Source organism: Nannospalax galili, unplaced genomic scaffold, assembly GCF_000622305.1.
Source record: "Nannospalax galili isolate Female #2095 unplaced genomic scaffold, S.galili_v1.0 scaffold285, whole genome shotgun sequence".
NCBI lineage: Eukaryota > Metazoa > Chordata > Mammalia > Rodentia > Spalacidae > Nannospalax > Nannospalax galili.
The window spans coordinates 208,311-235,221 of NW_008355157.1; the positions used below are offsets into that span (position 1 = coordinate 208,311).

The 26,911-nt window shown below is 41.1% G+C and overlaps 1 protein-coding gene across 4 annotated transcripts; it reads left to right on the forward strand.

The window, feature by feature from the left end:
• The first annotated feature begins 730 nt into the window (after nucleotides 1-730).
• Nucleotides 731-26,304, forward strand: Ppp1r36 (protein phosphatase 1 regulatory subunit 36). 4 transcript variants are annotated; one of them, XM_029555574.1, is made up of 11 exons: nucleotides 735-1,397; nucleotides 2,395-2,459; nucleotides 8,315-8,401; nucleotides 8,966-9,063; nucleotides 9,149-9,215; nucleotides 9,999-10,097; nucleotides 15,134-15,268; nucleotides 24,474-24,516; nucleotides 24,830-25,008; nucleotides 25,231-25,419; nucleotides 25,944-26,303. In XM_029555574.1, the coding sequence occupies exons 1-11, from the start codon at nucleotides 1,014-1,016 to the stop codon at nucleotides 26,116-26,118; spliced, it is 1,521 nt and encodes a 506-aa protein (XP_029411434.1). In that variant the 5' UTR covers nucleotides 735-1,013; the 3' UTR covers nucleotides 26,119-26,303. The 4 variants fall into 4 exon arrangements, with proteins under 4 accessions (XP_029411433.1, XP_029411432.1, XP_029411434.1 ...); XM_008852123.3 differs by lacking the exon at nucleotides 735-1,397 and adding an exon at nucleotides 1,437-1,651 and having other exon boundaries at nucleotides 25,944-26,301; XM_029555572.1 differs by lacking the exon at nucleotides 2,395-2,459 and having other exon boundaries at nucleotides 734-1,651.
• The last annotated feature ends 607 nt before the right edge of the window (nucleotides 26,305-26,911 follow it).

The window sequence follows — 26,911 nt, forward strand, 5'->3', positions numbered from 1 at the left end:
GAGAGATAGCTTAGTGGTTAAAAGCACTGGGACCCGGGTTTGATTCCCAGCACCCACATGGCTGCTAACAACTATCAGAAACTCCAGTTGCAGGGGATTTGATGCCTTCTGACCACCACAGGCATTGCATGTCAGGGGTGCACTTACATGTAAGCAATAGCTCATACACATTAAAAATAAAATATTAAATGTGTTGAGTTCTTAGTAACTTTTCATCTTAGTTTTGTACATTAGATAGAGGTTATATATGCTGAAGTCTATAAATCTTTGGTTTTCTATTAGCACTCAGTTGAAGACACTAATCACATTCTCTCTGACGATTGTGGATGACTAGATTCCTTGGTGTATTCAAGAGTTTCTGGAGCCTTATTTTCTCCCTGTTCACCCAATTCCAAGTGGTAGATACTGATTGGTAAACAAATTCTTGGCATTTGGGATATTGTCATGTAAGTAAGCAAGCTTTGTCCTCTAGCCTCAACTCAGCACTGGGGGTGTACAGGTGGGCTTCCATGCCTTCAACCAACCTGATCAGCTAGTAGAACACTCTAGTGAGTGTAATCTAGAGATTACAATTTTATACCACAGTAACGGGTGATTGGGAGACTGGGAGACAGTGGCATGCCTGTGGCACAATTTCCAAGTTTATTTTCAAGTTTACTTGCTATTTACTGAGTGTTTCATAGGCATTAAACCGGACAGCTACAAAAGCAGATGGCATTAGGCATTCCCAACCATGTTGTATCATCTAGCATCGCTTATACTGAAGGGGGAAAAATTGCCCAAATGTACAGATCATCAGTTCAACTGCAAAGAGGAAGTCCAAGATGCCCAATTTGAAGTGCATACCCAACACTAAGCAAGTTGTGGTTTTGTTTTTGCCTTTGTTTTGAGCAACACTACTTTGGAGTACTTATTAAGTACTTGTAAGGCTAATGCTTTACCCCCTTGAGCTCTGATTTGGATATTTCAGAAGCAGGATCAAATCAAGTTCCACAACTAGTTAAGCAGGAGAAATGTGTCGACAACTGTTTCTGTCTCTTCCACTGCACTACCACTCAAATCAACCTAGATCCAACCTGCATTTCAATTCAATTGTTGTGCTGCCCACGGCACTTTGGAAACAGGTCTTTGCTGTACGTCTGTACCTAGTTACTCCAATTAAAACATCACAATCACATGGCTTCGACGCTGGAACGCAGTACGAGTTGAGTCCTGGGCAGCGGCGGGTGGAGCGGGTGCGGCTGACTGAGCAGGAGCGCGAGGCTGTGGGGTGGGGAGCGGCCCGGGGTGCTGGGAGGCCGTATCCCTGGCGACCGTCCGCCGCTCGGAGTGAGGCGTTGCACTTCGTGCCCGAGTTTTACGCGAGGAGAAAGCAGTTCAACCGGCAGTCTACCCAGGTGAACCTGAGTCCGGCCCGGGTCGCCCTCACTCTCGGGGTCGGGGCAGGCGGGCCAAGCTGCCCGCGACCGGCCCTCGGTGCAGCGGGCGGCCGTGGCAGGCGCGGGAGGAGCTCTGCGGCGAGGCCCGGGCGTCGCTCGCGGTCCTGGTCCATTGCTCCGCCTTCGGCTCTCCCATGTCGTCGCCTTCGTCCTGTGCCTACTGTCCTCCAGAACTGCTGGGCACATTTGCCTCCAAACCCGGGAACAGAGAGGTGTGTTCAGCAAACGGTCAGACCTGGATTCGGTCTGGCTCCCCACTCAGATCTGTAGCTATTTAGGAAAGCCACTCAACATCTTTGTAAGAGGCTGTGAAATAGTCCTCCTGCTGAGTCGCAGTCCTGTTGTGGTCGGACCCAGGAGAGGAAAGGCTGGTGGGCTGCTCCCTCCAACCGCTGCCTCTGAAGGGCCTGACAGCAGGCTGCGCTTTTATGGGAGTCTAAGGTTTAGCTTCAAGGGTGCGGTAGCCTTGGGCCTCCTCTGCATGAACTAGCCTTGAGCTATGTACGTTCCTTCCTCTCTTTCCTATTTTTCTGCTTTTCTTCCTACTTTATTTTCTCTCCCTCCCTTTCCACACTAAAATCACACCTAAAAACAAAAAAGATGAAACCAAGCAAAAAATCAAAACCTGGCTGAGGATGTATTGATAGAGTGACCCCAAGCCTGGGGTCCATCCTCATCCCCCGCCCCCTCACGGGGTAAACCAGGTGTGGAGATGCATGTAATCCCAGCAATGGGAAGTGGGGGCAGGAGGATCAGAAGTTCATGGGTCATCCTGGGCTACATAGAGTTCAAGGACAGTCTGGATGATATGTAAAGGCTGGTAAAGAAAGAAAAACCTAAGATTTTGCATTTTTATAAAATTAAAGAGTAAACAGTAGAAATTATTAAAGGATTGGGACATGTGGATTGTAAAGTGAATTTTAGTTATATTTCATGCAATTATTTCATTTTACAGCAATGGGGACTGCAGTTAGGGATGTGGTACTGGAAAGATGAAACCAGAACACTTGAATTCAGAAGGTAAATTTTAACGAAACTTTATTAACATTTTAACAATAACAACATGTGCTTAGGAGTAATAACAAGCCATACAGAAAACTATAAAAATAAAATTCCAATTAAGGGACTGGAGAGATGGCTCAGTGGTTAAGAGCTCTGGCTGCTCTTGCAGAGGATGGGGTCCAGTTCCCAGCACCCATATGATGGATAACAACCATCTATGACTCCAGTTCCAGGGGACCCAAAACACTCTTCTGACCTCTCCCAGCATTGCACGACAAGGGTGCACTTACATACATGCAGGTTTAACACTCAAACACATAAAATAAAAATAAAATATTTTTTAAAAATTCCAATTAAATCTCTGGAGGTAATGATTTTGCAGAACAGCCAATGCTTGCTGATAGCACTGATCAGCTGCTTCCTACGTATTGGCTGTTTTACTAATCAGTTTAAGCAACTCCTTGAAACTGCTGAATGTTAATCTAGTGTACAGTTGAGGAGTTGAGATTTTAAAGGGCCAAAATTTGAGGAAAGTTTAATAATGTGGCCCATTTGCACAGCTCAGAGGTAACAGATGATTTCAATGTTTGACTCAAAGTCTATGTTTTTGATGACTGTGTAAAATTGCCTTTTGAGTTATAGAAGTACAGTTTAAATCAATGAGACTATATCACACTTCCTGCAATTGACAGCGAATTTTTTAAGGTTAAAATGGCTGGATTAGAAAAAAGCAAGTTTTAATCTTCATTGGGGAAATGCTGATTAGAAGTGTATAGCTAAGCCAGGCATTATAGTACACTTATTATGTACCAGACATTCACATACGTAAAAACATATTCTTTGTTGTGCTGAAGATAGAACTCAGTGCCTTGGGCATGCTAAGCAATGCTCTGCCCTTCATCTACATCCCCAGCCCACACCTGCATTGATTTCTAATCCTTATGTTACCTGTGGTCATGGTCTGGAATGGGTACTTCAGGTTCTTTGCTTCTTATTCAAGGAATTTTAATTGAATTCACACAGTTTTGTAAAAATAGCAAGAAAACTTTATTTAAAACAAAGCAATAGGGGCCTGGAGAGATGGCTCAGCAGTTAAGAGCACGGACTGCTCTTACAGAGAACCCAGGTTTGAGTCCCAGCATCCACGTGGCAGCTAACAACTGTAACTCCAGTTCCATGGGATCTGACACCCTCTTCTGACCTCTGAGGGCACTGCACAACATGGGTGCACTTACATGCAGGTAATACACTCATACACATAAAGTTAAAATAATAAATAAAAAATTTTAAAAACAAAACCAAAGCAATAGAAAAGATCAGAATACACTGCTAGGGAGACATTAATGAAGATACTTAAGGGCCCCAATTAATGTTTGGACCTTCCTGTTATGGAGTTCAAGAGAAGTTAGGTTACTAAGGGGTAGTAAAAGTGGGTCTCTCTCTTGATTGATAGGTTATTAAGGAAGATAATTATTTTTATACTGTACATGTCCTTTCTCATAATGCATCTGATTTTAACCATATGCATGCCCAATTATACATAACCACAAGATGAGAAATAGGAGATTCTCCCTAAAAGTTGACTTAAGAACACAATTTTTGCCTTACTGTGCATGCATCCCAAACTAATTCAAACTGGATTGTCCTTCTCGTGCTTCATATCCAAATATATTGGGAATACATTTGAATACAAACTGTCTTTGTTGTCAGGGAAGGAGACATTTATCCCATCTTATCTTGTTCAGAGAGGAGTATAAGTGGAACCTGCTGCTGGTAGGTATGTGAGGTTGCTAGCTGCATTGTTTGGAGAGGGATGTGTATGTGTACAGTATGTGCAAGTAAAGGAACTAGACTGCCAAGTGCATTATTAGGAGACGAGCATGTACACAACATAAGCCAGTACAGTCCCAGGTTACTAAACTACGCCCTTATGCTTGTCTGCCTCACAACAGCTATGAAAGTGAACATTAATATCCTCATTTTGCAGATGAAAAAGCAAGGGAGATTAAACAGAATCACACAGCCAGGAAGTAGCAGAACTGAGTGAACCAGGAATACTATGAGTACTATTTGGCTATACACACTTGTCTTCCTCAACTAAACCCCTGAGCCTCTCAAGGAAATGTCTTACTGAAGCCACTTTATGTCCCTGGATCCACCTTCAGAATCTTATAAAAGAGTATGTTTAACAAATACTTATTGTGTATATTCAGCTAAGCAAATGGATGCAAGTGGAAGAATGCTAGAGGGAAGGGAACAATTGAAAGGGCAGGAAGGGGGTTGTTCAGAGTCAGAAAGATACAGTGGGTAAAGGATTAAGAAATGTTGGCAGGATGTTTGGATAAAATCAATAGGTAATAGTACCTGAATGCGAAGGGAGAAAGAAGTAGGTGTTTGGGGTGATTCTCAGGTGATTGGGCAGCTGGAATCACCATCATGAGTACAGAATTAAAAAAGATGGGATCAAAGACTGGGTATGGTGGTGCATGTCTAATCCCAGCACTTGGGGGACAGAGGCAGGTGGATCTCTGAGAGTTCAAGGCCAGCCTGGTCTACATAGCAAGTTCCAGGTCAGCTGGAGCCACAGGGAGACCCTGTCTTAAAAAAAAACAAAGAAAAAAAAAGGGTGAGATCTGTGACATGTTTGAGGTTGCTCACATGAAGGCATTTATGTAGTTTATAGTGAAATTATAGAAAAATAGAAAAAGAAGGGTATTAAGTTTAATGTCAAATAATTCAAAGGCTCAAGCTTCACATTAGCCAGAACCCAAAGTTCATGTTTTGGTTTGGGTATTTTTGTTGTTTTGTTTTTTTGGGGTTTTTTTCTTCTTTTTCTGTTTTTTTGAGACAGGTTCTCCCAGTAGCCCCAGCTGTTCTGGAACTCACTATGTAGATCAGGCTGGCCTCAAACTCACAGAGATCTGCCTGCCTCTGCCTCCCAGTGCTGGGATTAAAGGTGTGTGCCACCAAGTACGCCCAGCTCATTTTGTTTTTATGGTGCTGAGGTACACCTGTGTTATGTAATGCCTAAGGAGGTCAGAAGACGGTGTCAGATCCCCTGGAACTGGAGTTACAAATGGTTGTTGGTGATCATGTGGGTGCTGGAAATCAAACCTGGGTCCTCTGCAAGAGAAGTCAGCACTGAGCTATCTCTCCTTTTAAAGTCCTTATTTCAAAGCTTTCTTGCTTCAAAACAGCCCAGGAAGACTGGTATAGTAAGAAACTTTGACTTTTAGGCATGGGTCTGAGAAAATGGTAGGAGACACAATTTCAATTGACATTCACTTATAAAGAGGAAAACCTAAGGCTTCATTTTCATGGTAGAAAAGTCATACCCAATGACTTTTAAGTGTCCAGAATGTGATGAAGGTCCAAGGACAAATAGGAAACAACTTCGCATTCATGACTGAGATGGTTAGGACAGGGGCAAATAGGGATGGAGGTACACATTAGACATTCAGTCAGAGCCTTTGGAATACCGAATTTTTTAGGGGTTTCAATATTTTGTTGAAATCCAAATGATCCATCAAAAGGTACTAACCATATAAATTTACTCCTATATATCTATCAACCTGTTTTAAGTTATTCAGGTAATAAATGAATACATCCTTAAAAAAATCAAATAATGCAGAAGTATACAGATGTGGAAGACAGACCTCTTCATCAGTGTCTCATTTTTCTCTGCTCCATCTGATCCCTGATCTTCCTTGTAGGTAGTTGTATCTGTTATTTTTTTGCTATTGTTGTTGCCATGATTAAAATAACTATGACCAAAAGCAACTTACAGAAGATAGTTTATTTTGGCTTATGGTTCCAGGGGGATGAGTCCATCATGCTGGGGAAGCATGGCAGCAAGTGGCAGTTGTGGTGTAGGAAGCTGAGGGATCACACCTCTATCCACACATAGGAAGCAGAGCAAACTAGAAGTGGGGCAAGTCTATAAACTGTCAAAACCTGCCCCTAGTAATGTATGTCCTCCAGCAAGGTGATACCTCTTTTTTAAAAAATATTTATTATTTTTATTTTATGTGTATGAGTATATTGCCTAAATGTATGTGAGTGCACCCATGTCATGCAATGCTGCGGAGGTCAGAAGAGGCCTTCGGATTCCCCTAGAACTGGAGTTAAGGATGGTTCATAGCTGCCATGTGGGTGCTGGGAATTGAACCTGGGTCCTCTGCAAGAGCAGTCACTGCTCTTAACCGCTGAGCTGTCTTTCCAGCCCTGAAGTGATACCTCTTAAAGACTCCAAAACCTCCTTAAACAACACAACCAACTAGGGACTAAATGTTCAAATACATGAGCCTATGGGGGGGACATTGCTCATTCAAGCCACCACATTAGTCACCATTAGCATTTGTAATCCTTCCATTTTTTTCCCTTGTGCCCCCTTTACCACATTTCAGCCCACTGTCTTCCATGAACCTACTCCTTGGACAACAATAAGAGGATTAAAAGGAATGAAAAGCTTAGAAGTCACCCATTGCCCAATTTGGTGCCCATAGTCTGAAGAAAAGTAAGGTGGAAACAAAAATAATTCCCACCCCTTTGTGTGTGTGTGTGTGTGTGTGTGTGTGTGTGTGTGTGTGTTTGTGTGTGTGCGTTTTAAGTCTCATGTAGCCCAGGTTGATTTTGAACTCCATATGTAGCTGAGGATGACTTTGAACCCCGTTCCTCCTGCCTCTTCTTCCCAAGTGCTGGGATTATAAGTGTGCCACTATGCCCCGTAAATAATCATTGTCTTGAGGTACCATCATGTGGTTGCTTTTAGGAGCTAATGGATTATTACAATATGAATAGTGCCAGGAGGTTGACAAAACTTCCTGGAAGAAGAAAGTACCAAACTAACTGTATTACTCCTACAGGGAAGTATTTCTCTAAAATAATTTCCTTGTAGGATTTGATAAGGTGGTAATAAAAGTCTATTATGATTGATACCCATTTTTAAAGAATGACTGAAATTGTGAGAAAATGCTTCTATCACTGTATCTAAGTGTAACTTTGGGTAAAAGTGAAGTTTCTGATTGGGTTATCAATGCAGCATTGTCTAAGGCGGAAAAGTAAATCATAACCCACAGTGGACCACCAAACCCATGTATTTGGCATCATAATCCTGAGAGTCTATATTTTAATTCAGATACTATCTTCTGTTCAGGGTTATAGCAATTCCTAACACATAGTTGGACCTCAGTTTATCTTTGTTTATCATGGTCTGTTAGTTAGATCCACTGCTCTCTAACAGTTCTTGTAAATCTGTTAAGAAACCCCAAGTCAAGGTACTGAAACCTTCCTGGAGGTGGCAGAGCCTTCAGAAGGGTTCATAGCAGGGACTCTGAGATGGTTGCACAAGAGAGAACTGTGAGGCTAAGCATATGACTCTGTAGCTAGAAGACATGGGTGCCTGTCCAGTTGCTATGTGAGCTCAGTCAGATTACACAATCTCTAAGCTTCAATTCTTCTCAGATGTGAAAATGGTGGTGATGATAATATTTTTCTCATAGAGTTGCTACGAAGAGTAAACAGGATTGTGCCTAAAAGCCCCTGGTCCGTAACAAGAACGCGATACTTTTAAGACTTCCTCTAGATTTATGAGCTTCCTGCTTTTTGTGACAATGCTACAAGATGTTCGGGTAGAAATGCTTAGTGCCTTGTGATTTTCTGGAAGCTGAGTGAGGCTGAAGTGCTAATCTTCCTCTTGGTAATCGTTCTGCGTGTAAACACATCATGAGCTGAGAGCTGAACCCTGCTGTGACTGAGGAGTTTCAACCTGTGCTTCTGATATGTGCTAGGTCTACATGAGCTATGGTCATAATAGGTCATAATAGGTTCGCTGGGAAAAGGTCAAATTCTTAATGATCTTGTTTCCGTTGCAGTTTCACACCTGCAGTGGAACTCAAGGAGAAAGGGAAGAAAGGCAAAGCAGTTCACTTCACTGAAATTGATGGACCGGCTTCAGAAAGGTGGCTTAACTTTTTATCATGGCACCTCTTGGTGACTAACTCGTCCTTACAAACTCAATAAGATACCAGTCCCATCCTTGCAGATTGAAATGCAGCTGTCCATCAAGGAAAAAAACAGTAACTGTCTCAGAATTACTGTGGGAGATGCAAATAGTCCCTAGAAAAGCATTCCTATGATAACTTGGCTATTAGTACATTTTAAACTTCCTACAGTTTTTTAAAATCTGAAAATAGCAGCTATACCAGAATTAAATTTCATTCATTTTATTTATTCATTCATTCATTCATTCACTCATTTGCAGTGCTGGGGATCAAACCAGGACCTCACACTTGCTAGACAAACATCCTGTCACTAAATTACAGACAGCGTGCACACTTCTATCCCTAGCATAAGAAACATAGTACTCACCAAAGTGCATTCTGAAATAATATTGCATTAAGTGAAAGTCATGCATGAGCCAGACTCCTATGACTTTATAGCAAATTCTTTGTGCACCTCAAGATACATTAGATAGAATTAAAATCTTTTAAAATACTACCTGAGGCTATTGTATTCCAAAACAGGTTGACAGATAAAAGGCTTGCTTCAAGAGATGAAAAGTCAGCGAAAGCCTTAGAGAAACAATGTCAGCAGGGGACTGTCACTCTTGATGATGTTAAGTGTGAGTAACTTCCCCTCACATGCCTTACCCGATGTGCCCCTCTCTGGTGGTGTTCTCCCTCCTCAGTTTGTCTTCTTTTTTTCAGTTGTTGCTTTGCTTTCACTCCAAGATACTGAAATGCAGCGGGTATGTTCCTTCACAACGTTTATGAGGTAATGCTGGTGAGATATCATGGATACCCCCCTTCTTTTGCAGTGATTTTGTCTAATAAATGATAGGCCTGATTAGAGGAAGAGGCTGCCTCAATGCAAGCCATCCTCCTAGGACTCAGTCTCAAAGCCTGAGACTAGAGAATCTGGGAGAGGATGCCTGAGGTCACAGCAACCCCAAGTCCTAGGTGTTCCAGACAAAGTCCCAGGGCGAGGGGTCAGAGAGCTTGTTAGAGTCCCTTATGGCACCGCTTACTAGTAACCCCCCACTAGGGCCTCAGATGTTGGCAAAAGAGTGTGAGAAGAGAATGGTTTACTTTTGTTTGTTTTTTGAGATAGGGTCATGCTATGGACACGTTTTCTGTCATGTGTGGCAGCCCAGGCTGTCCTAAAAGTTGAGAGCCTCCTGTATTTGCTTTTCTGCTGCTAAGCTCACAGATGTGAACCACCACGTCCAACCTGTTCATTTTATAAACAATAGAAATAGATCGCTTATTTAATGAGAACTTGTAAAATGAAAAAATAACTAGTGAGTACAACTGCAATAATTTAGTGTCTGATTTCCTAGAAATGACTTTTTTTTTACAAAATCATATACATTTATATTTTCAAAAGTGAGTAGAATTTTCAATGGTAAATTAGTCACATGCTAGTCTTGAAAACACATATTTACTAAAAATATCTACTTATTCTTACACTGTGGCCTCATTATTTTTTGTGGGAAACCTGATGTTTGAAATAGGGAGTTGATTCCTTTCTTTTCTTTTTCCTTAAATTTTCCTGTAGAAATAAGAATCTTGACAATCTCCTCATGGCATTGTTGTACTATCTGTCTTATTACTTGGAAAAAAACTCACTGGAAAAGAAACCCAAAAGCTACATGGTGTAAGTAAAGACTTTATAATGCGCTTTAGAGTTTTATAACAGCACTATTATCTAGGGTAGAGACAATGGCATCTTTTAAATCTTGCTGGTGTACAAATACATTGTACATGGGAGAATTTGCTCTTTTTATTTTTTAATGCTCACTGAACGATTCATATAGGAATCCTAACAAAATATCCCAACTAGTGCAGATCAACACTGTTCAATAATGAGACATAATGAAAGCCATATTTATAATTTATTCTACTAAACTTTATATCTTAAAAGTATAAAAAGATACAGGTAAAATTCATTTTAATAGTTATTTTATTCAACTCAGTGACTCAAAAATGTTACCATTATAATATAGTCAATACTAGGATGTTATTATTTTTAAATAATCCTTTTTAAAAATTTTGTGTGTGGTATATGTATGTGTGTACATGTGTATCCATGAGTGTGCTCACCCATGCATGGGAATGTGGAGGCCAGAGGTCGACATCAGGTGTCCTCCTCTGTAATGCTCTACCTTTTCTTCCCTTCTTCCCTCCCTCCCTTCCTCCCTCCCTCCCTCTTTCCCTCCCTCCTTCTATTTATTTTTGAGACAGGGTCTCCCTGTAGGCCCAGCTGGCCTAGAACTCACCATGTAGACCGGGCTTGCCTCCATCTCTCAGAGTCTGCCTGCCTCTGCCTCCCAAGTGCTAGGATTAAAGTGCTGGGATTAAAAACTATTCCCACCTTTCTTTTCTGGTTTCCATGTTGACAAAGTTTATGCTCAAAGGTGTTTACGGGGGCTGGAGAGATGGCTTAGTGGTTAAGAGCACTGGCTGCTCTTGCAGAAGACCTGGATTTAATTCCCAGCACCCATATGGCAGCTAACAACTTTCCATAACTCCAGTGCCAGGATAATTCAACACCCTCTTCTGACCTCTGTGGGCATTGCACAACATCGCTGCACTTAAACACGTGCAGGCAATGCACTCATACACGTAAAATAAATAATTTTTTCAAGGTTTGTAAGCATCTAATAACAAAACACACTAAATAACATTCTACATCACAGGAAAAAAAACAAGGTTTCTTAGACTGTCTTTTTGAGAACTTAATTGCTCTAGGCAGAGGTAGCTCAGAGATGAGCACCAGGGCAAGAATCTGGGAACTTGGAGTCCAGAGCACAATGCCTCTCAGGCTTGGTGACCTTTCACAAGCCATGGAACTTTCCAAGTGACCAGGCTGTCCTCCCCAATGATTTAGCTGTCAGGAATGCTGGGTAGAGCCATGAACTTGTTGATACAGAATACTTTAAAAAAAATAAAACTCTTGAATGTGATTAAGCAGTTTGAGAAACATTTTATGGCTAGATAGGTGCTTCCGGATAGCAGTTTTGTAAAGAATCAGATAAATATTTCAGACACCGGCACTCTTGTAACACCACCCTATTATACAGTGTATTATTTCAGGGTGACATTTCACAGCAAACACAGAGCATCAAAAGCTAAAGCAGGCTGTGGCTTAGAAGGCTTGAGGATTCTTTGCTCTTCCCAAACTGAACTTAGTAGATTTTGATAATACTTTGCCTTATTATATTTTATATAATCTCTTCTAATTCTGATGCTTATTACTAATCTGGCAAAGACATTTGTTTTATATTTTAATTTATGCTCAACAGAAAAGAATGGTCTTATGGCTATTTATAAATGTACTAAAACTTACTAGAACACAAACCAGCCCAAGTCTTAAAATTATGGATTCTGAAAAATATTGATAACCTTTTATTTTCAAGTACCCACTAGTCAGTTGGTTTACTTCATTATAATAGAGTTTAATACAGATTGTAGTTTAATATAGATTGTATTAGGGTATTTGCATAGAGGAAAATAATTTATTTCAGTCACACAAAGCTAATTAATGTCAATTCCTTAGTTACTGGCTGTCAGAGTGGTATTTGTTTCATTGCTCTATTTTAGTTATTTTGAAAGTTTCCCACTTCATGATAGGTAAATAATTATATCGAATAGTTTTTGAATTGAATTTTAAATTTTATTTTTACCTGCATTTATGTAAGTCCACCACATGCATGCAGTGTTTGTGGAGGCCAGAAGAAGGCATCAGATCCTCTAGAACTGGAGCTATTGATGATTGTTAGCCCAGTCAGTACTGTTTTATTTATTTATTTATTTATTTGTTTGTTTTTTTTTGGTCTTTTTAAGACAAGTTCTCTTCCTGTAGCCCCAGCTGGCCTGGACCTCGCTATGCAGACCAGGCTGACTCGAACTCACAAAAATCTGCCTGCCTCCCAAATTCTCAAGTACTGGGATTAAATGCATGCACCACCATGTCTGACTGCAGCCAGTACCCTTAACTGCTGAGCCATCTTTCTATCCCCTGAATTGAAATTTTTAAAAAAGTTTTTTTTGAAATCATGATGTATCTGAGGCTGGTCTTGAATGCCTGATCCTCCTGCCTCCACCTCCAAAGTGCTGCGATTATAGTTGTGTGTCATCACCGCCCCCAGTTCAATAAATATCTTTCATTCATAAAATTTCCCTGTATAAAAACCCTGGGTTTTGTACCCAGCACTGCATAAACCAGGTATGATGATGCATGTCTATAATCTCAGTACCAGGACATGGAGTTAGGATGATCAGAAGTTCAAGGTCATCTTCAGCAAAATAGTGAGTTCAAGGCCAGCCTGGACTACACAATACCCTGTCTCAAACAACAATAACAACAGGGACTGGAGAGATGGCTCAGTGGTTAAGAACACTGGCTGTTCTCGCAAAAGATCCAGGTTCGAATCCCAGCACCCACATGGCAGCTAACAACTGTCTGTAACTCCAGTCCCAGGGGATCCGACAGCCTCTTCTGACCTCTGGGGGCATTGCACAACATGGGTGCACTTACCTACATGCAGGCAATACATACATACACATAAAATAAAAATAAATAAAATTTATTTTAAAAGCCAATAACAACAACAACAACAAAATAAACATATGTAGGGCAATGTTACAGAAAGAAAACCGCAGCAACTGCCTAGGGGATGCTTTTCAAACGTGGTTGTGGTATAGGCAGATCAGCTCTACCTAGAATTTTGTTTTGAGGTTGCCTTCCGTTTATGCCTTTTTTCATGGCGTCTTTCCTTTTTTCCATTTCAACACAGGTTCTATTTTATTTGTTTATTTTCAGGAGTCTGTTCTCTCCTTCCACTATGTGGGTCCCAGGGATTGAACTTGGATTGTCAGGCTTAATGACAAGCATCTTTACCCCACTGAGGCATCTCTCTGACCATAGGTTCTTTATGCGTATTTCTAAATGTATCCCAAATACCATCTGCCTTGTAATCAGTTGGAGTGATTAACTTTCCTGGGCTCCAGAATCTTGGAGAGTGCTTCACATTGGGAATCTGTACTTTTAACAAGTAAACCAGGAGATTTTTCTGATGTAATTTACTAAAACTTGAGAACTATTGACTAAAATCTTTCAATGCAATCCTTCCTTTCTCTCCCCCCCCCCCCCCCCCCCCGCTTTTCTTCCTTTGCATTTCTTGATGGCTGTTTGATTTGTTTGGATATCTGTAGCAAAAGAAGAGGATCAGTTAAAAGAAAAAAAAAAGAGGATTAGTAAATGGCAACTCTGGCAAAGTAGGGTGAAAGGTATTTGAAGGAGGCAGGAGGCAGGCCTTGGCATATGGCCATCAGGCTACACGTGGAGGGGTGTGACATCTGCACACTTAACGTTGGAGAGCACTTTGTTTATTCCAGAAACTCATTTTACTCCAGGGGCTCACAAGCCTTTCATAGCTTGTGATAACATTGTGTGCTTTTTAAACATCCATGTTATCCTTAAATTCACCCCTCACTGTCACAGCATGTTTTCAAATAGTCTAGTGATTAACTTCAGCAGGGCCAGTGATCTATCACTATTGAGAATGTGTTTCATTGGCTTTCCAGTGACACTTAAGTTTTTAGGAGCACACATTGGACTGTGTTGTGAACAGTATTGTTTTTTACTATCTTGTACTGCAAAAACTTATGAGACTGCAGACCTACTGTAACCTAAGGACAGAGTGTCTTTTACAAAGTCCCTTTGCAATTCAATCAGAGCTGAGCCTGTGTTTTCATAGGGAAGTGATGTTATTACACTGGATGTCTAAGTAGCTAGAATATTAGCCAGCAAATGGCTCCCTACCAAACAGTGGAACAAAGAACTGGGAGCAGCTTGCATTCAGACATGGAACCCCAAAACTTAGTAGTAACACCAGGGCCATGGGAGAAGCTGAGCAAAGTCTCTACAAGTGCTTTGGGAAACAGAGGAGTGTGAGTTGCCAGCTGCCTTGGCCACTAGCACAGGTAACTTGTTACTTGAGAGTTCTGTAGGAATTAGGATTTACTGTGTATATAACTGAGGATACATAAAAGGTATCAAGTTTAAGGAATCTGTATTTACCATAAACCTGAGATGCTGATTCCAGTAATTAATAACTATTAAGAGACTTAGAAGACTTTCCTATGCCACAGATCAAGTAAGCTTGACTCATGTTCTGGTTTGTTTCTCTATTGCTGTGACAAAATACTCTGACCAGTACCAACTTGGGGAGGAAAGGGTTTATTTCATATTACATCTCCCGGGTCACAATTTATCAGGGAGCCCAAGGTAGGAACTCAGGGCAGGAACCTGGAAGCAGGAGCTGGAGCACAGGCCATGGAGGAAAGCTGCTTACTGGCTTGCTCCCCTGGCTCCTGCTCAACCTGCTTTCTTAGGCAACACAGGCCCACCTGCCCAGGGGTGGCACCACCCACAGTGGGCTGAGCCCTCCCACGTCACACAACAATCAAGAAGATGCCCCACAGACATGGCCACCAGCCAGTCCAATGAAGGAAATTCCCCAATTGAGGCTCCCTCCACCCAGGTGCGTCAAGTTGACACTAAAGCTATCCAGTATAACTCACTAGTATTGCTTTTAAAATAGTTTATAATTCTGACTTCTTGCTAGTTAATATAGACTTATGCCAGGATTAATCCATCTTGTCTCCACCCTCCCCCCCCACACACAGAGGCCTGGTAGAGAAGAAAGAAATGGAGTTGGTTCTGAGCAAGTTAGAAGCAGCACAGAAGTACCTGGCACAGAAGTACTGCATGCTTGTGCTGGGTGTGGGCATGCCAGATAAGCATCACATGAACTGTGGAAAGTAAGTCTGCACTTCCAACGACATTAGGGTGTCACAGCCCTAGCACCCTCCAATCTTACTTCTGGTACCCTTGAGAAAGTATTCCCTTTTGTCATCTAGAATAATGGGACTCAAGTGAGACTGTCCCAAGCACTAATGATGCCTACTTTGAGAGAACCAAGTGAGCTTGGAAGGCATTCCAGAGTCGAAGCTGGTATTTCAAAACTTTCTTCTCCTTGGGATGAAATTACTTCTCCCTATGGAATCTTGTTCTTAGCCAGGAAGGATTCCTGCTGTAGGACTGGTCTACTTGGCTGCCTTGGGAGGAGGCCAAGTGATAGGTCAGTGTCATAGGGGGAATGCATCATCTTCTTATATAACAGCAACTGCAGTTGTGAGGACCAACTACCGAGAGGGGGCAATAAGATGATGGTGTCTGTGGGAAAATGAGGTTTATCTCAGGATGTCAATGTCTACATGCTGTAGTTAAAGTTTAAGAGTATTACAGCACAGGAAACTTTGGGATCACAGAATCCTAAGTAGTTTCACAGCAGGCCCAAGAGCCACACCTTGGCCATAGGAAAAAAATCCAGTACATGATATCCCCATGCTTTCAAATATAGTTTTGTCAGTGAGCATACTTAGTTGTTCCTGTAACTTTTTTGTGTTCTATATTTTCTGTATACTGTCTTTAAAATTTTTTTTGATTGATTTCTTTTTATTTTATGTGTATGTGTTTTGCCTGCATACATGTAAGTGCACCTGTGTCATGCAGTGCCCATGGAGGCCAGAAGAGGGTGTGGGATTCTCTGGAACTGGAATTATGAATGGTTGTTAGCCACCATGTGGGTGCTGGAAATTGAACCCAGGTCCTCTGCAAGAATAGCTAGTGCTCTTAATTGTTGAACCATCTCTCCAGCCCCTCTGTGTGCTTTCTTATAGTAGTCTGTGTATGGCACATAATTTCAGCAACAGCTAGAGTTATTCCATTGTGTGTAATCTACCCATTTAATTAGCCATTCTTTTGTGAAGGTGTGTATGGTTTCAGTTTTTCTGTTTTATGATATTTTTGGTTGTTAGCCTTAGCCTTTAATGGCTGCACTATCCCTCCAGCCCTGTTTTATGATATTTCTAAAAATATTTTATTATTTTTATTTTATGTGTATGAGTGTATTGCCTGCATGTAAGTGATTGCACCCATGTTGTACAATGCCTCAGAGGTCAGAAGAGGGTTTCGGATTCCCCTGGAACTGGAGTTAAGGATGGTTTATAGCGCCATGTGGGTCCTGGGAATTGAACCCAGGTCTTCTGCAAGAGCAGTCAGTGCTCTTAACCACTGAGCCATCTCTCAAGCCCCTGTTTTATGATATTTTTGCATTGGAAAATTTATTCAAAATATTTTGTTCTTTTGGGCTATTTTCTTATGGCTTATTACACAGAAGGTGTTTAACTAGAAGGCACAGACATGGTTAAATTCTCTTGATACATACTGCTGAGGTTAGTGGCAGGTGTGGTAATGGTGGCACATTCCTGTACTATGAAGCACCTGGGTGGCTGAGGGTGGATCATTTGGAGACCTGCCTGGGCAACACACAAATAAGTGAGCTGGAGAAATGGCTCAGTGGTTAAGAGTGCTGGTTGTTCTTGTAGAAAACCTGGGTTTAGTTCCCAGCACCAACATGGCAGCTAATATCTGTGTGCAATGCCCATGGAGACCAGAAAAGGGCATCGGATCCCCTGGAACTGGAGTTACAAATAGTTGTGAGCTTCCACGTGGGTGCTGGGAACCAACCCTGGGCCCTCTGGAAGAGCCAGAAGTGTTCTTAACTGCTGAGCCACCTCTCTAGTCATCTTTATTGTTTTTAATTTTTTAAAATTACATTTTAATTTAGTGTGCATGTGTATGTTTGTGCACATGCATGCGCTTGCCCATGCGCTTGGTAATGTGCATGGACATGTGCATGCTATGGTATGACTGTGGAGGTCAGAGGACAACTTGTGGGAGTTGATCAGGTCTATCTTTCTACCATGTGGGTCCTGGGGATTGGACTTGGATCAGCAGGCTTGACTGAGCTATCTTGCTGGTCCCAAGTTAAGATATTTTCTGTTATCATCAGTCATAAGTGCATTTGGTTGTGTTAGCTTTTATGACTTAAAAATTTTTTGATAGCTTAAAGATATGTATAAAGTTAAAAAGATGTTCTGTCTGACTGAATATCTACTTATTTCATTTTAATGATTTGCCAAGAAAGAAATGGGACTTTGCACGAGTTTTCATCATGTCCCACAGCGATCATTGGTCACTTGTTCTTCTCTTTTGTTGCTTTGTTCTGTTTCTATACCTTTGGAAAATGACTCACATTTTATTTATTTGAACTTGTCCAACTTGTTTCTGATGCTCTTTCATAATCACACAAGTTCTTGCCATTCCTGTATTAAACTACCTTTCTTTCCTAATTTTTACTTTATTTAAAAAATATTTCTCTTGCTGGGCGTGGTGGCACATGCCTTTAATACCAGCACTTGGGAGGCAGAGGCAGGCATATCTCTGTAAATTCAAGGCCAGCCTGGTCTAAATAGTGAGTTCCAGGTCAGTTGGGTCTACAGGGAGACCCTGTCTCAAAAAGACCAAAAAAAATTTCTCTTTTTAAGATTTTTATTTTATTTTTATGTGTGTGTGTGTGTGTGTGTGTGTGTGTGTGTGTGTTTATATACTCAGTATGCACATGTGTACAGATGCCCATGGAGGCCAGAAGAGTGTGTTGAATTCCCTAGAGCTGGAGTTACAGGCTGTTGTGAGCCATCCAACTTGGATGCTGAAAAATCAAACTCAGATTCTTGGGAAGAGCAGTAAGTGCTCCTTACTGCTGAGCCATTTCTCCAGCCCCCTTTTCTTACTTTAAAAAAATCAGATCAAAAGTGCTAGACTTTGATCCATTTGAAATGTATCATGATACATCAGATGAGCTCTGAATTGAAGAGCTTTCTCTTTACTAATATTCCATTTTTCCAATAGTATTTATTAGTGACTTTTTTTTCTCTAAGACATTTCTTATTTATTAGATGTTGAATTCTTCTAATATTTTAATTCAATTTGGGAAGTTTGTATTGAATTTTACCAATCAATTTTTCTGTTTTAAACAGAACTCTGCAGTTTGTTTTGCTATGATTTGTTTAACACACATTGAGTGCTCATGTTGCAGGAACGGCAATGCCTAGCACAAAGAAAACACTGTTTAGGTGGAGGTGGCTGGCTAGCACCATGGAAACACAGACTGAGAATAGGACCCATGGCAGGAGAGTGAGGGACAAAGCGAGCCAGGCTGGAAAGGGGGTGCCTGGCATCTGGCAGCGAGTTAACTCCTGTCACCTTGGGAATTCTGTACTTGGCAGTCTTGGCTACTTGAGAGAAATTTCTAGTTTGTTCTAAAGATAAATTCCTTGAACCAGAGCTACTAGGTCAAAATGTGTATATTTAAACATGACACACAAGGTGGAGATTTAGGAGTTACTGCAGAACAGGTGCTACTTTGGACAAGGAAATAAATGGACAGAGAGTAAATTGAGTGTGGGTGATTTCTAAAAGTTAATGTTGGAGTTTTCGAAAAGCAAATGATTTTTACTATTTTCCCATTCTCTTCTGAGGCACTCTGATTTGTCGTGATATTTTGTTTTTAACGGTTTGGTACTTTTTTTGTTTGTTTGTTTTTGAGACAGGGTGTCCCTGTAGCCCCAGCTGGCCTGGAACCTACTATGTAGACCAGGCTGGCCTCAAACTCACAGAGTTCCACCTGCCTCTGCCTCCCGAGTGCTCGGATTGAAGGCATGCGCCACCACGGCCAGCTAACAGTTTGGTACTCTATTTTTTTCCCAACTTATTTTTTTTTTGTCATGACCCAGCCCTTACTAAATGTTTTATGTCTTTCATTTGGGCTTAGATTTCTACCCTTCTATGTACTGAGGTGTGTTATGTACCTGAGGATGACTTTTGAACTCATGATCTTCCTGCCTCTACCTCCCAAGTGCTGAGATTACAGGCATGTACAGCTACATCTCTCTCCAGGCTCACTCTTTTACAACCTGCTGTGATCGCTACTAATGCACTCCTGTGAGACCCAGTCAACCTCTCCATAATACCAGCATTCATCCCTTTATGAAGATGGTCATTATCCAGTCACCATCTACTCTGTCCTACCTCTTAAGGTCCCACCACATTTCCGTCCTGTCACATTGGCAAATTAAATCTCAACATATATTTGACAGGGACAAACTAGATCCAGACCATAGCTGTCAGTGCATGTGTACTGAGTACTCACTAGTATATACATTCCTTACTGTGGGTTACAGGCAAAGTTTGAAAGCCACTGCATTATATCTGTTCTATACCACCTTCTTATGTTTCCATAAGAATGTATGCTTTGGCCAGACATAGTTGTGCATGCCCGTAACTCCAGCACTCAGGCGGAGGAAGCAGAAAGACCACAAGTACAAGGGCCAGCCTGGGGTACGTAGTGAGACCCTATCCAAAACAAAAAAACAAACAAACAAACAAACCCGAGAAAAAAAACAAAGCAAAAAGCCAATTGGCTTTTGATAAACCTTTTCAATCTATTACATGATGGCATTACTTGTCAGCTACTGATTTAATTTAGTCATACTCATTTATAGGATCATTTGAGTATATTACTGAGTTCCCGTTTTATTTTAGGGGGGGAAGAAAATTTAAAATCTAGTCCCTCATAGTATTGTTAATTTAAATATAGAAACCACTAGATATCTCTTTTTAAAATATTTTATCATTTTTATTTTATGTGTACGAGTGTAATGCCTCCATGTATGTGAGTGCACCCGTGTCATGCAATGCCTGTGGAGGACAGAAGAGGCCATTGGATCCCCTGGAACTGGAGTTACAGACGGTTGTTAGCTGCTATGTGGGTCTTGGGATTCAAACCCGGGTCTTCTGTAAGAACAGCCAGTGTTGTTAACCGCTGAGCCATCTCTCTAGCCCCAACCACTAGATATCTTTAGCTGCAGCCATGCTCAAGGGTCTTTAGGGTCAGCTGCAAAGGACAAGAAGACGTATAGAGTAATGCAATGATCTCATGTGCTGTTGACTTAAGTCTGGCTACTCATCACACAAGAAATAATTACGTCAACAGACAAGGTGTTGAGGCAAGGAAGGCAATGTTATTTGAAAAACTGGCTCAGTAACAGTATGGAAGGCTCTTGTCCAAAGTCCATCTTTCTGGGGAAACTGATTAGGACTTGTTTATGAAGGTAGTTGATGGGTGTTTCCAGACAGGTGGGGGCTTCTCATAACATATGGGCTAGGTGGTGCACATCTGATCCTAATCATTTAGTCTTGAGATGCTTTTCTGTTTTGCAAATCTCAAGAACAAAGAACATTATCTTATCTGTCTATTCTTGTCACCAATTAGTTTGGACAAGTACAGTTCCTGATATTATTAAACAATGGACAAATTAGAGGCGCTGCCCCAAGGACCTCTTGCTAGTTGCCACGTTCTCAAGGTCAGAAAAGAAAACATCCATGAATGCTTGGCTTCAGTCTTAACAGGTGAGGTACAGCAGTAGATATGCTGGGCATCGATAGATAGTTAAAACTGGAGATTAAAAATTCAGCATCTGGGCTGGAGAGATGGCTCAGCGGTTAAGAACACTGTTCTCACAGAAGACCTGGGTTTGAATCCCAGCACCCGCATGGCAGCTAACAACTGTCTGTAACTCCAGTTCCAGGGGATCCAATGGCCTCTTCTGTCCTCCATGGGCATTGCCCGACACAGGTGCACTTAAGTACATGCAGGTAATATATGCATACACATAAAATAAAAATAATAAAATATTTTTTAAAAAATTCAGCATCTAAGAGCTTTCTTGGAACCTAAATACAGAGAGCTCCAGGAGGTCCTTCAAGCAAGAGATTTTGTCTTTTCTTGACAAAATTTTCAAGAAAAGTACCGTGATAAAATTATAATCAGCTTTACAGTGCCCTACTCAATTATTTATAAAATCACCTTTACTCATCTTAACATTGCATCTAATTTATTTGTCTTCAGAGTGTCAGTTCAAGTTGGAAAAAGTAGAACAAAGTCACCCCCCTTTTGTGCTGGCAGTGTTGTGGTGGAACAGTTCTCCAGCATGTGCAATGCCCTGGCTTCAGTTCCTTTACCACAAACAAAACGAAACCTTGCTCTTAAAAAAATAAATGTATTTTGAGCTGGGCATGGTCACGCATGCCTTTAATCACAGCACTCCGAGGCAGAGGCAGGTGGATCTCTGTGAGTTCAAGGCCAGCCTGGTCTACATAGTGAGTTCCAGGACAGCTGGGGCTACAGGGAGACCCTGTTTCAACAAAGATCACTTTGTGGAGTTATTTCTCTCCTTTCACCTTTAATGAGTTCTGGGGGTAGAACGCAAGTCACCAGGCTTATATAGCAAGCACCTTTACCGACTGAGTCATGTTGCCATCCCCATTTACATATTTAATATTGAAAAGGACAGGTACATTGGAAACATTTGGGGAATTTAAGAAAACATAAACAATTATACCATAATTAAAAAATCCGCCCCCCCCCTTTTTTTAAGTTTCCTGAGTACACCATCTGTGCTTTTCATAATATGGTTTTTAGGGCTAATTGGGTAAAGCACTTGCCCCACAAGCGTGATGACTTAAGTTTGATCCCTGGAATCCACAAAAAGGTATAAGAGAGGCACTGGAGAGATGGCTCAGCAGTTAAGAGCACTGACTGCTCTTGCAGAGGACCCGGGTTCAATTCCCAGCACCCACACAGTGGCTGTGAACCGTCCTTAACTCGAGTTCCAGGGGAATCCGAAGCCCTCTTCTAACCTCTGTGGCATTGCATGACACGGGTGCACTCACAACATTCAGGCAATACACTCATACACATAAAATAAAAACAATAATAAAAAAAGGTATAAGAGAAAAGATTCCACACAGTTGTCCTCTGACCTCCACCCATGTGCACACTTACCCACACACATAGTATAGACACAGTTTTGTTACAGAACTTTAGAGGAGTCTCTTGTGTTTAAAAATCAGCAATTACCTCTGGTTAGCATGGCTTATTTCCGAAAGGCCCTGATCTTCGGCACTGTTGGGAGTTTCACCTGTCTTTTCTTTTTTTAATTTTTATTTTAAAATTATGTGTGTCCGTGTATGGGAGTGCAGGTGCCCATGGTTGGGAGCTACACAACGTGGATGCTGGGAACAGGTCCTTTGCAAGAGCAGTACTTGCTCTTAACCACTGAACCATCTCTTCAACTCTACCTGTCTTTCTGTCACTTGTTGGACAGCAGTTTAGAAGGAGAGCTTAGAGCTCACTACCCCACCATTCACAAGCCAAATTCCATACAGGTCAAATGACTAAATAAAGGAGATGGAGGAAAATGAATTATAGCAATCTTTTTAAACTTCTGTCTCCTGCATACCTAGCTCCTGGTTTGTTTGTTTTTTTTTCTTTTGTTGTGGTGCTGGAATTCTAATCCAGAGTCTCACATGAACTCTTTTTATCATGGCTACTAGAAAAGTTTAAATTATGATTACAGTTTACATCATGTTTCTATTGGATTGTGTTGTTTATAAATCTTGTTTTGGTCAGGTATGGTGGAGCATGCCTTAATTCTAGCACTTAGTAGTCTGAGGCTTTTAGAAAGGTCACTAGAGCTCTGGAGTTTGAGACCATCCTGGGCAACATAGCAAGACTCTGCCTCAAAAAATAACAAATAAGCTGGGTCTGGTAGTGTACACCTTTTGTCCCAGCACTCAGGAGGCAGAGGTAAGTGGAGCTCTGTGAGTTTGAAGCCAGCCTGGTCTACATAGTGAGTTCCAGGCCAGCTGGGGCTACAGGGAGACCCTGTCTCAAAAAGACCAAAAAAAAAAGCAAGTTTGCAAGTTTGCAGAGAATTTCTGGGTGCTTAAATTTTAATGCATAGTCAATAAATTTCAGTTTATAATCAATTGATTAAAAAATTTATGTACTTAATATAAAATCACAAAATACAAAAGGAATGAAGGAAGGAAGTTCACATCAAAGTACAAGATGAGTTTATGGAAAGTTGAACTGTGAGGTCCCTAAACCTGCTCGTGCTGTATAAATGCTTCCTGGGCTCATTTCAGCCTCACACGCCCAGCTGAATCAGGATGGCAAGAAGAGCCTGCACTCAGCATTCTGTGGTTTGTTTCTGTGATATAGGCTGTATTAGTTTGCTTTGGGCTTCTTTGGATTGTCCTAATGTAAGCTCTGCTCTGAGTTTTGCCCAGAAGGCAAGCTGACTTTTTAGTATCAAAACAGTGTGTATTTTCTTTTCTGTTTAAGCCTAGCAGATTGCTATGGTCTTTGGTTTCAGCAGAAGTCTTGAAAGGACAAATTGCTTAGGTGGAGGCCTTGAATGGGTTAGACATGTTGAAGCTTGTCTCCAAACATTTCTGTTAGGCTGTTGTTCAAATTTTGTTGATTTTTTTTTTTTTTAAAGATCATGTCTTACTATTGTAGCTAGGCTGACCTGGAATCGGCTATGCAATTCAGGCTGACCTGAAACTCATGATTCTCCTGTCTCAGCTTCTCAAGTGCTGGGATTATAGGCATGTGCTGCCATGCCCAGCTTGTTATCCAATAGTGCTATATGAAAACTATTCTAAAGGAAAAGTGTACTTCCCTGGTATTCTGCTTCTGAGGATAGTGGTACATACATTACAGGGCTGAGTGTTGGAATAAGATCTGAGCTAACTACATATATTTCTTTGGGTTTCAATCTCAATATCAGCTTCCTCAAGTGTAAAGTAGAAATAACAGTGTTGATGACCACACATGGGGTATTATAAGGGCTAAATATGATAGCCAGTGTAAAGGGTGTGGCATATTTCTGGGCCTGTGGTGAGACAGAGCGTGAGGGTAGGAAGATATGGTAGAACATAGCTGTTTATGTCATGGAAGCCAGGAAACAGAGAGAGGGGAAGAAACCAGGGGAAAAATCTACCTTCCAGGGCATACCCCCAATGATCTACTACCTCCAACTACACTATATTACTTGAAGTGTCCATCATCTCTAAATAACATCATCAGCTGACAACCAAGCCTTCAGCATGTGGCCTCTAGGGGACCATAATAGGGCCACAGATCAGAATCTTACATTTTTTGAGGAAGATGAACTTATTCTCCACCTATAATTATGATTTTTTATATTGCAGGGAAAAAATATCAGACACACAGAAAGACTGGAAATTCTTTGAGGTAAGTCACTTATGTTTGGGACTTTTCTTTTGATATGAAAACATGATATACAGTAATAGTCAATGGCCATTTGTTAGGCACTTATTTTTAGTGACTATCCTTTCTAAAAAGGGTTCTGACAAAATGCAGGCTACATCTTAGAATTTTGGTCTGACTGTCCTGCAAACATGAATACATGTGTAATTTTTGCACAGCTTCTGGGGATAGTGAGCAATTGGGTCATCTGCGTTTGTGTCTACTTAGTATTGTAGAGATAGTGGGAGCTTTTCACATCATCTCTGAGGATTGTAATTCTTCTCTTTTGCTGTCGTAGTCCTTTTATACTTTCTGTACACGTGTAGCTTGGATTGTCTTCCGACGTCAACACTTGACAGAGATTGAGGAAGAAGTAGGAAGGCTCTTTCATACCAACATGTTCAACATTCCTCGAAGGAAACGTGAAGATGAAGAATCAGGAGGGGTGAAGAAGCGCATGACATTGGTACAATTCAGGTAGGACCTTTCATTCTTTTTTCTTCTCTGTTGTTGAGATTAAGGTCTCATTATGTTGCTCAGATGACCTCAAGCTTACAATCCTTAGCCTTTCAAGCAGCTAGGATTGCAGGCCTGCACCATGGCACCCATCTCAAGTATGACTCTTTGATTTTCCTAAACTCAAGGATATTTGTAGGAAGCACGATGATGTCACCTGACTGTCACCTTTTTCTCCCACAGGAGAATGATGGCAAAACGCCCAGCAATTAAAAAAGCTGTGGATATGCGCTCCCCAGTCTTGTCCACACTGCTGCCCTCTCTCAGAGAAAAAGCTCAACATATTGCTGAAAAAAAGTATGTGGCAGGCATCAAACTCCCACCCCATATGGAGAACCACATAGCAAGTCTAGAGTCTGTGGCCATGCCAATGTAAGTGACCCAAGGAGAGAGACAAGAGAGTCCTCAGTGGTGCCTCCTAGGTGGGTGTGGGAGGGGCAGAGCTGCAGACACTGATTCTTTAGCAGCAGAAGAAAGCACCTGTTTCCCTGCTTACCCACTGTGCCTCTCCCCTGTCCAGAGCATCTCAACTTATGCCCATCTGGGCTAGAAAAAAATTGCTAGAAAGTTGTGCTAGACTCGAAATAGTAGCCTTTAAGAGTGAGGAATGGACTCTTGAATGCTGAAGGTTTCTATAGGAACTCATTGTGGGGAAATGTGGGCAGAGTCAGAACAGAATCTTGCTATGGACTGAGATTTGGATTGGGAGGCAAGGACACCATAGCGTCATGAAAACAGGTATAGTGTTTAAAGGTGTGTGCATGCATGTGTGTATGTGTGTGTTAGCTTTGACATGCACACATACAGTGGAAACCAGAGCCACAAGTCACATCCACAATTGTGAATATGAGTCTTTGGCTTTACCATTTATTAACTAGCAATCATTTTTTTCACAGAGTTGGCATCTTGGGGGAACCTCGATATCTGTTCAACCCTCATACTCTTCTCCCCCTTGAACTAGAAGAAAATGGGAAACTGAGAGGGAGAAATTCTTCCATAATGGAGAGAAATAACATGAGGATTCAGGACACGCTGGACTTGGTCGTGAGAACACTGTTTTCCCAAAACTAGTGTGGCTAAATAATATAGTTTGTTCCAGTTCTGTAAACTAGGTCCCTGTGTTTGAAGTAAACTACTTTGACTTAATACTTTATATAGAATTAATGTTTCTTCTTGTTATAAAATAGCTGTTTAAATGGTTCAAGTTATTTTTTGTTCAAGTTTTGTTAAAAATTTCAGTAATAGATTATTAAAGAATTTCAGAAAACTCTGAAATTTTTCTACTTGTACTAGTTTGTGTGTGTATTCATGTGTTTGCAGGTGTGGCTGTGTGTGCATGTGTGCATGGAACTTGTGTGTGTATGCTTTGAAGACAGAGGACAGCTGTGGCTATTGTTCCTTAGGGGCTGTTCACTTAATCTTATAATACTTTTATATATTTAAATTTTTTATCCTTTAATTTTTAAATAAAATTACTCTGTGTGTGTGTGTGTGTGTGTGTGTGTGTGTGTGTGTGTGCATGTAGGGACAGGAAATTGGATCAGGTAATTAGGCTTGTACAGCACACTCTTTAACCCACGGAGCCATCTTTCTAGTCCTCAACTTGTTTGTTTTAAATATGTATTTAGTTAGTTAGTTAGTTTTTTGTTGTTGGTAGTTTTTGAAATAAATAATTTATTGAGAATTTCATACATGCATATAAGGTGTTTTGATCAAATCCATACCCACTCTTTCCCCTCCAACTCCTCCCATAGCTCCCCACCACTTTTTTCTGATAACTTCATGTACTCTTTCTTCTTCTTTATTTATTGTATTGATTTTTATGGGGGTTTTGGCTACTCTAACATTCCCCCCACCCCAAGAG

Excerpts from the sequence above, each read along its gene's own strand:
- Ppp1r36 (XM_029555572.1), top strand. The coding sequence starts at position 1,014 with ATGTGTCGACAACTGTTTCTGTCTCTTCCACTGCACTACCACTCAAAT. Across the intron at positions 9,064-9,148 it reads CACTCTTGATGATGTTAAGT|TTGTTGCTTTGCTTTCACTC; the intron begins GTGAGTAACTTC and ends TCTTTTTTTCAG. Across the intron at positions 15,269-24,473 it reads CATCACATGAACTGTGGAAA|GGAAAAAATATCAGACACAC; the intron begins GTAAGTCTGCAC and ends TTTATATTGCAG.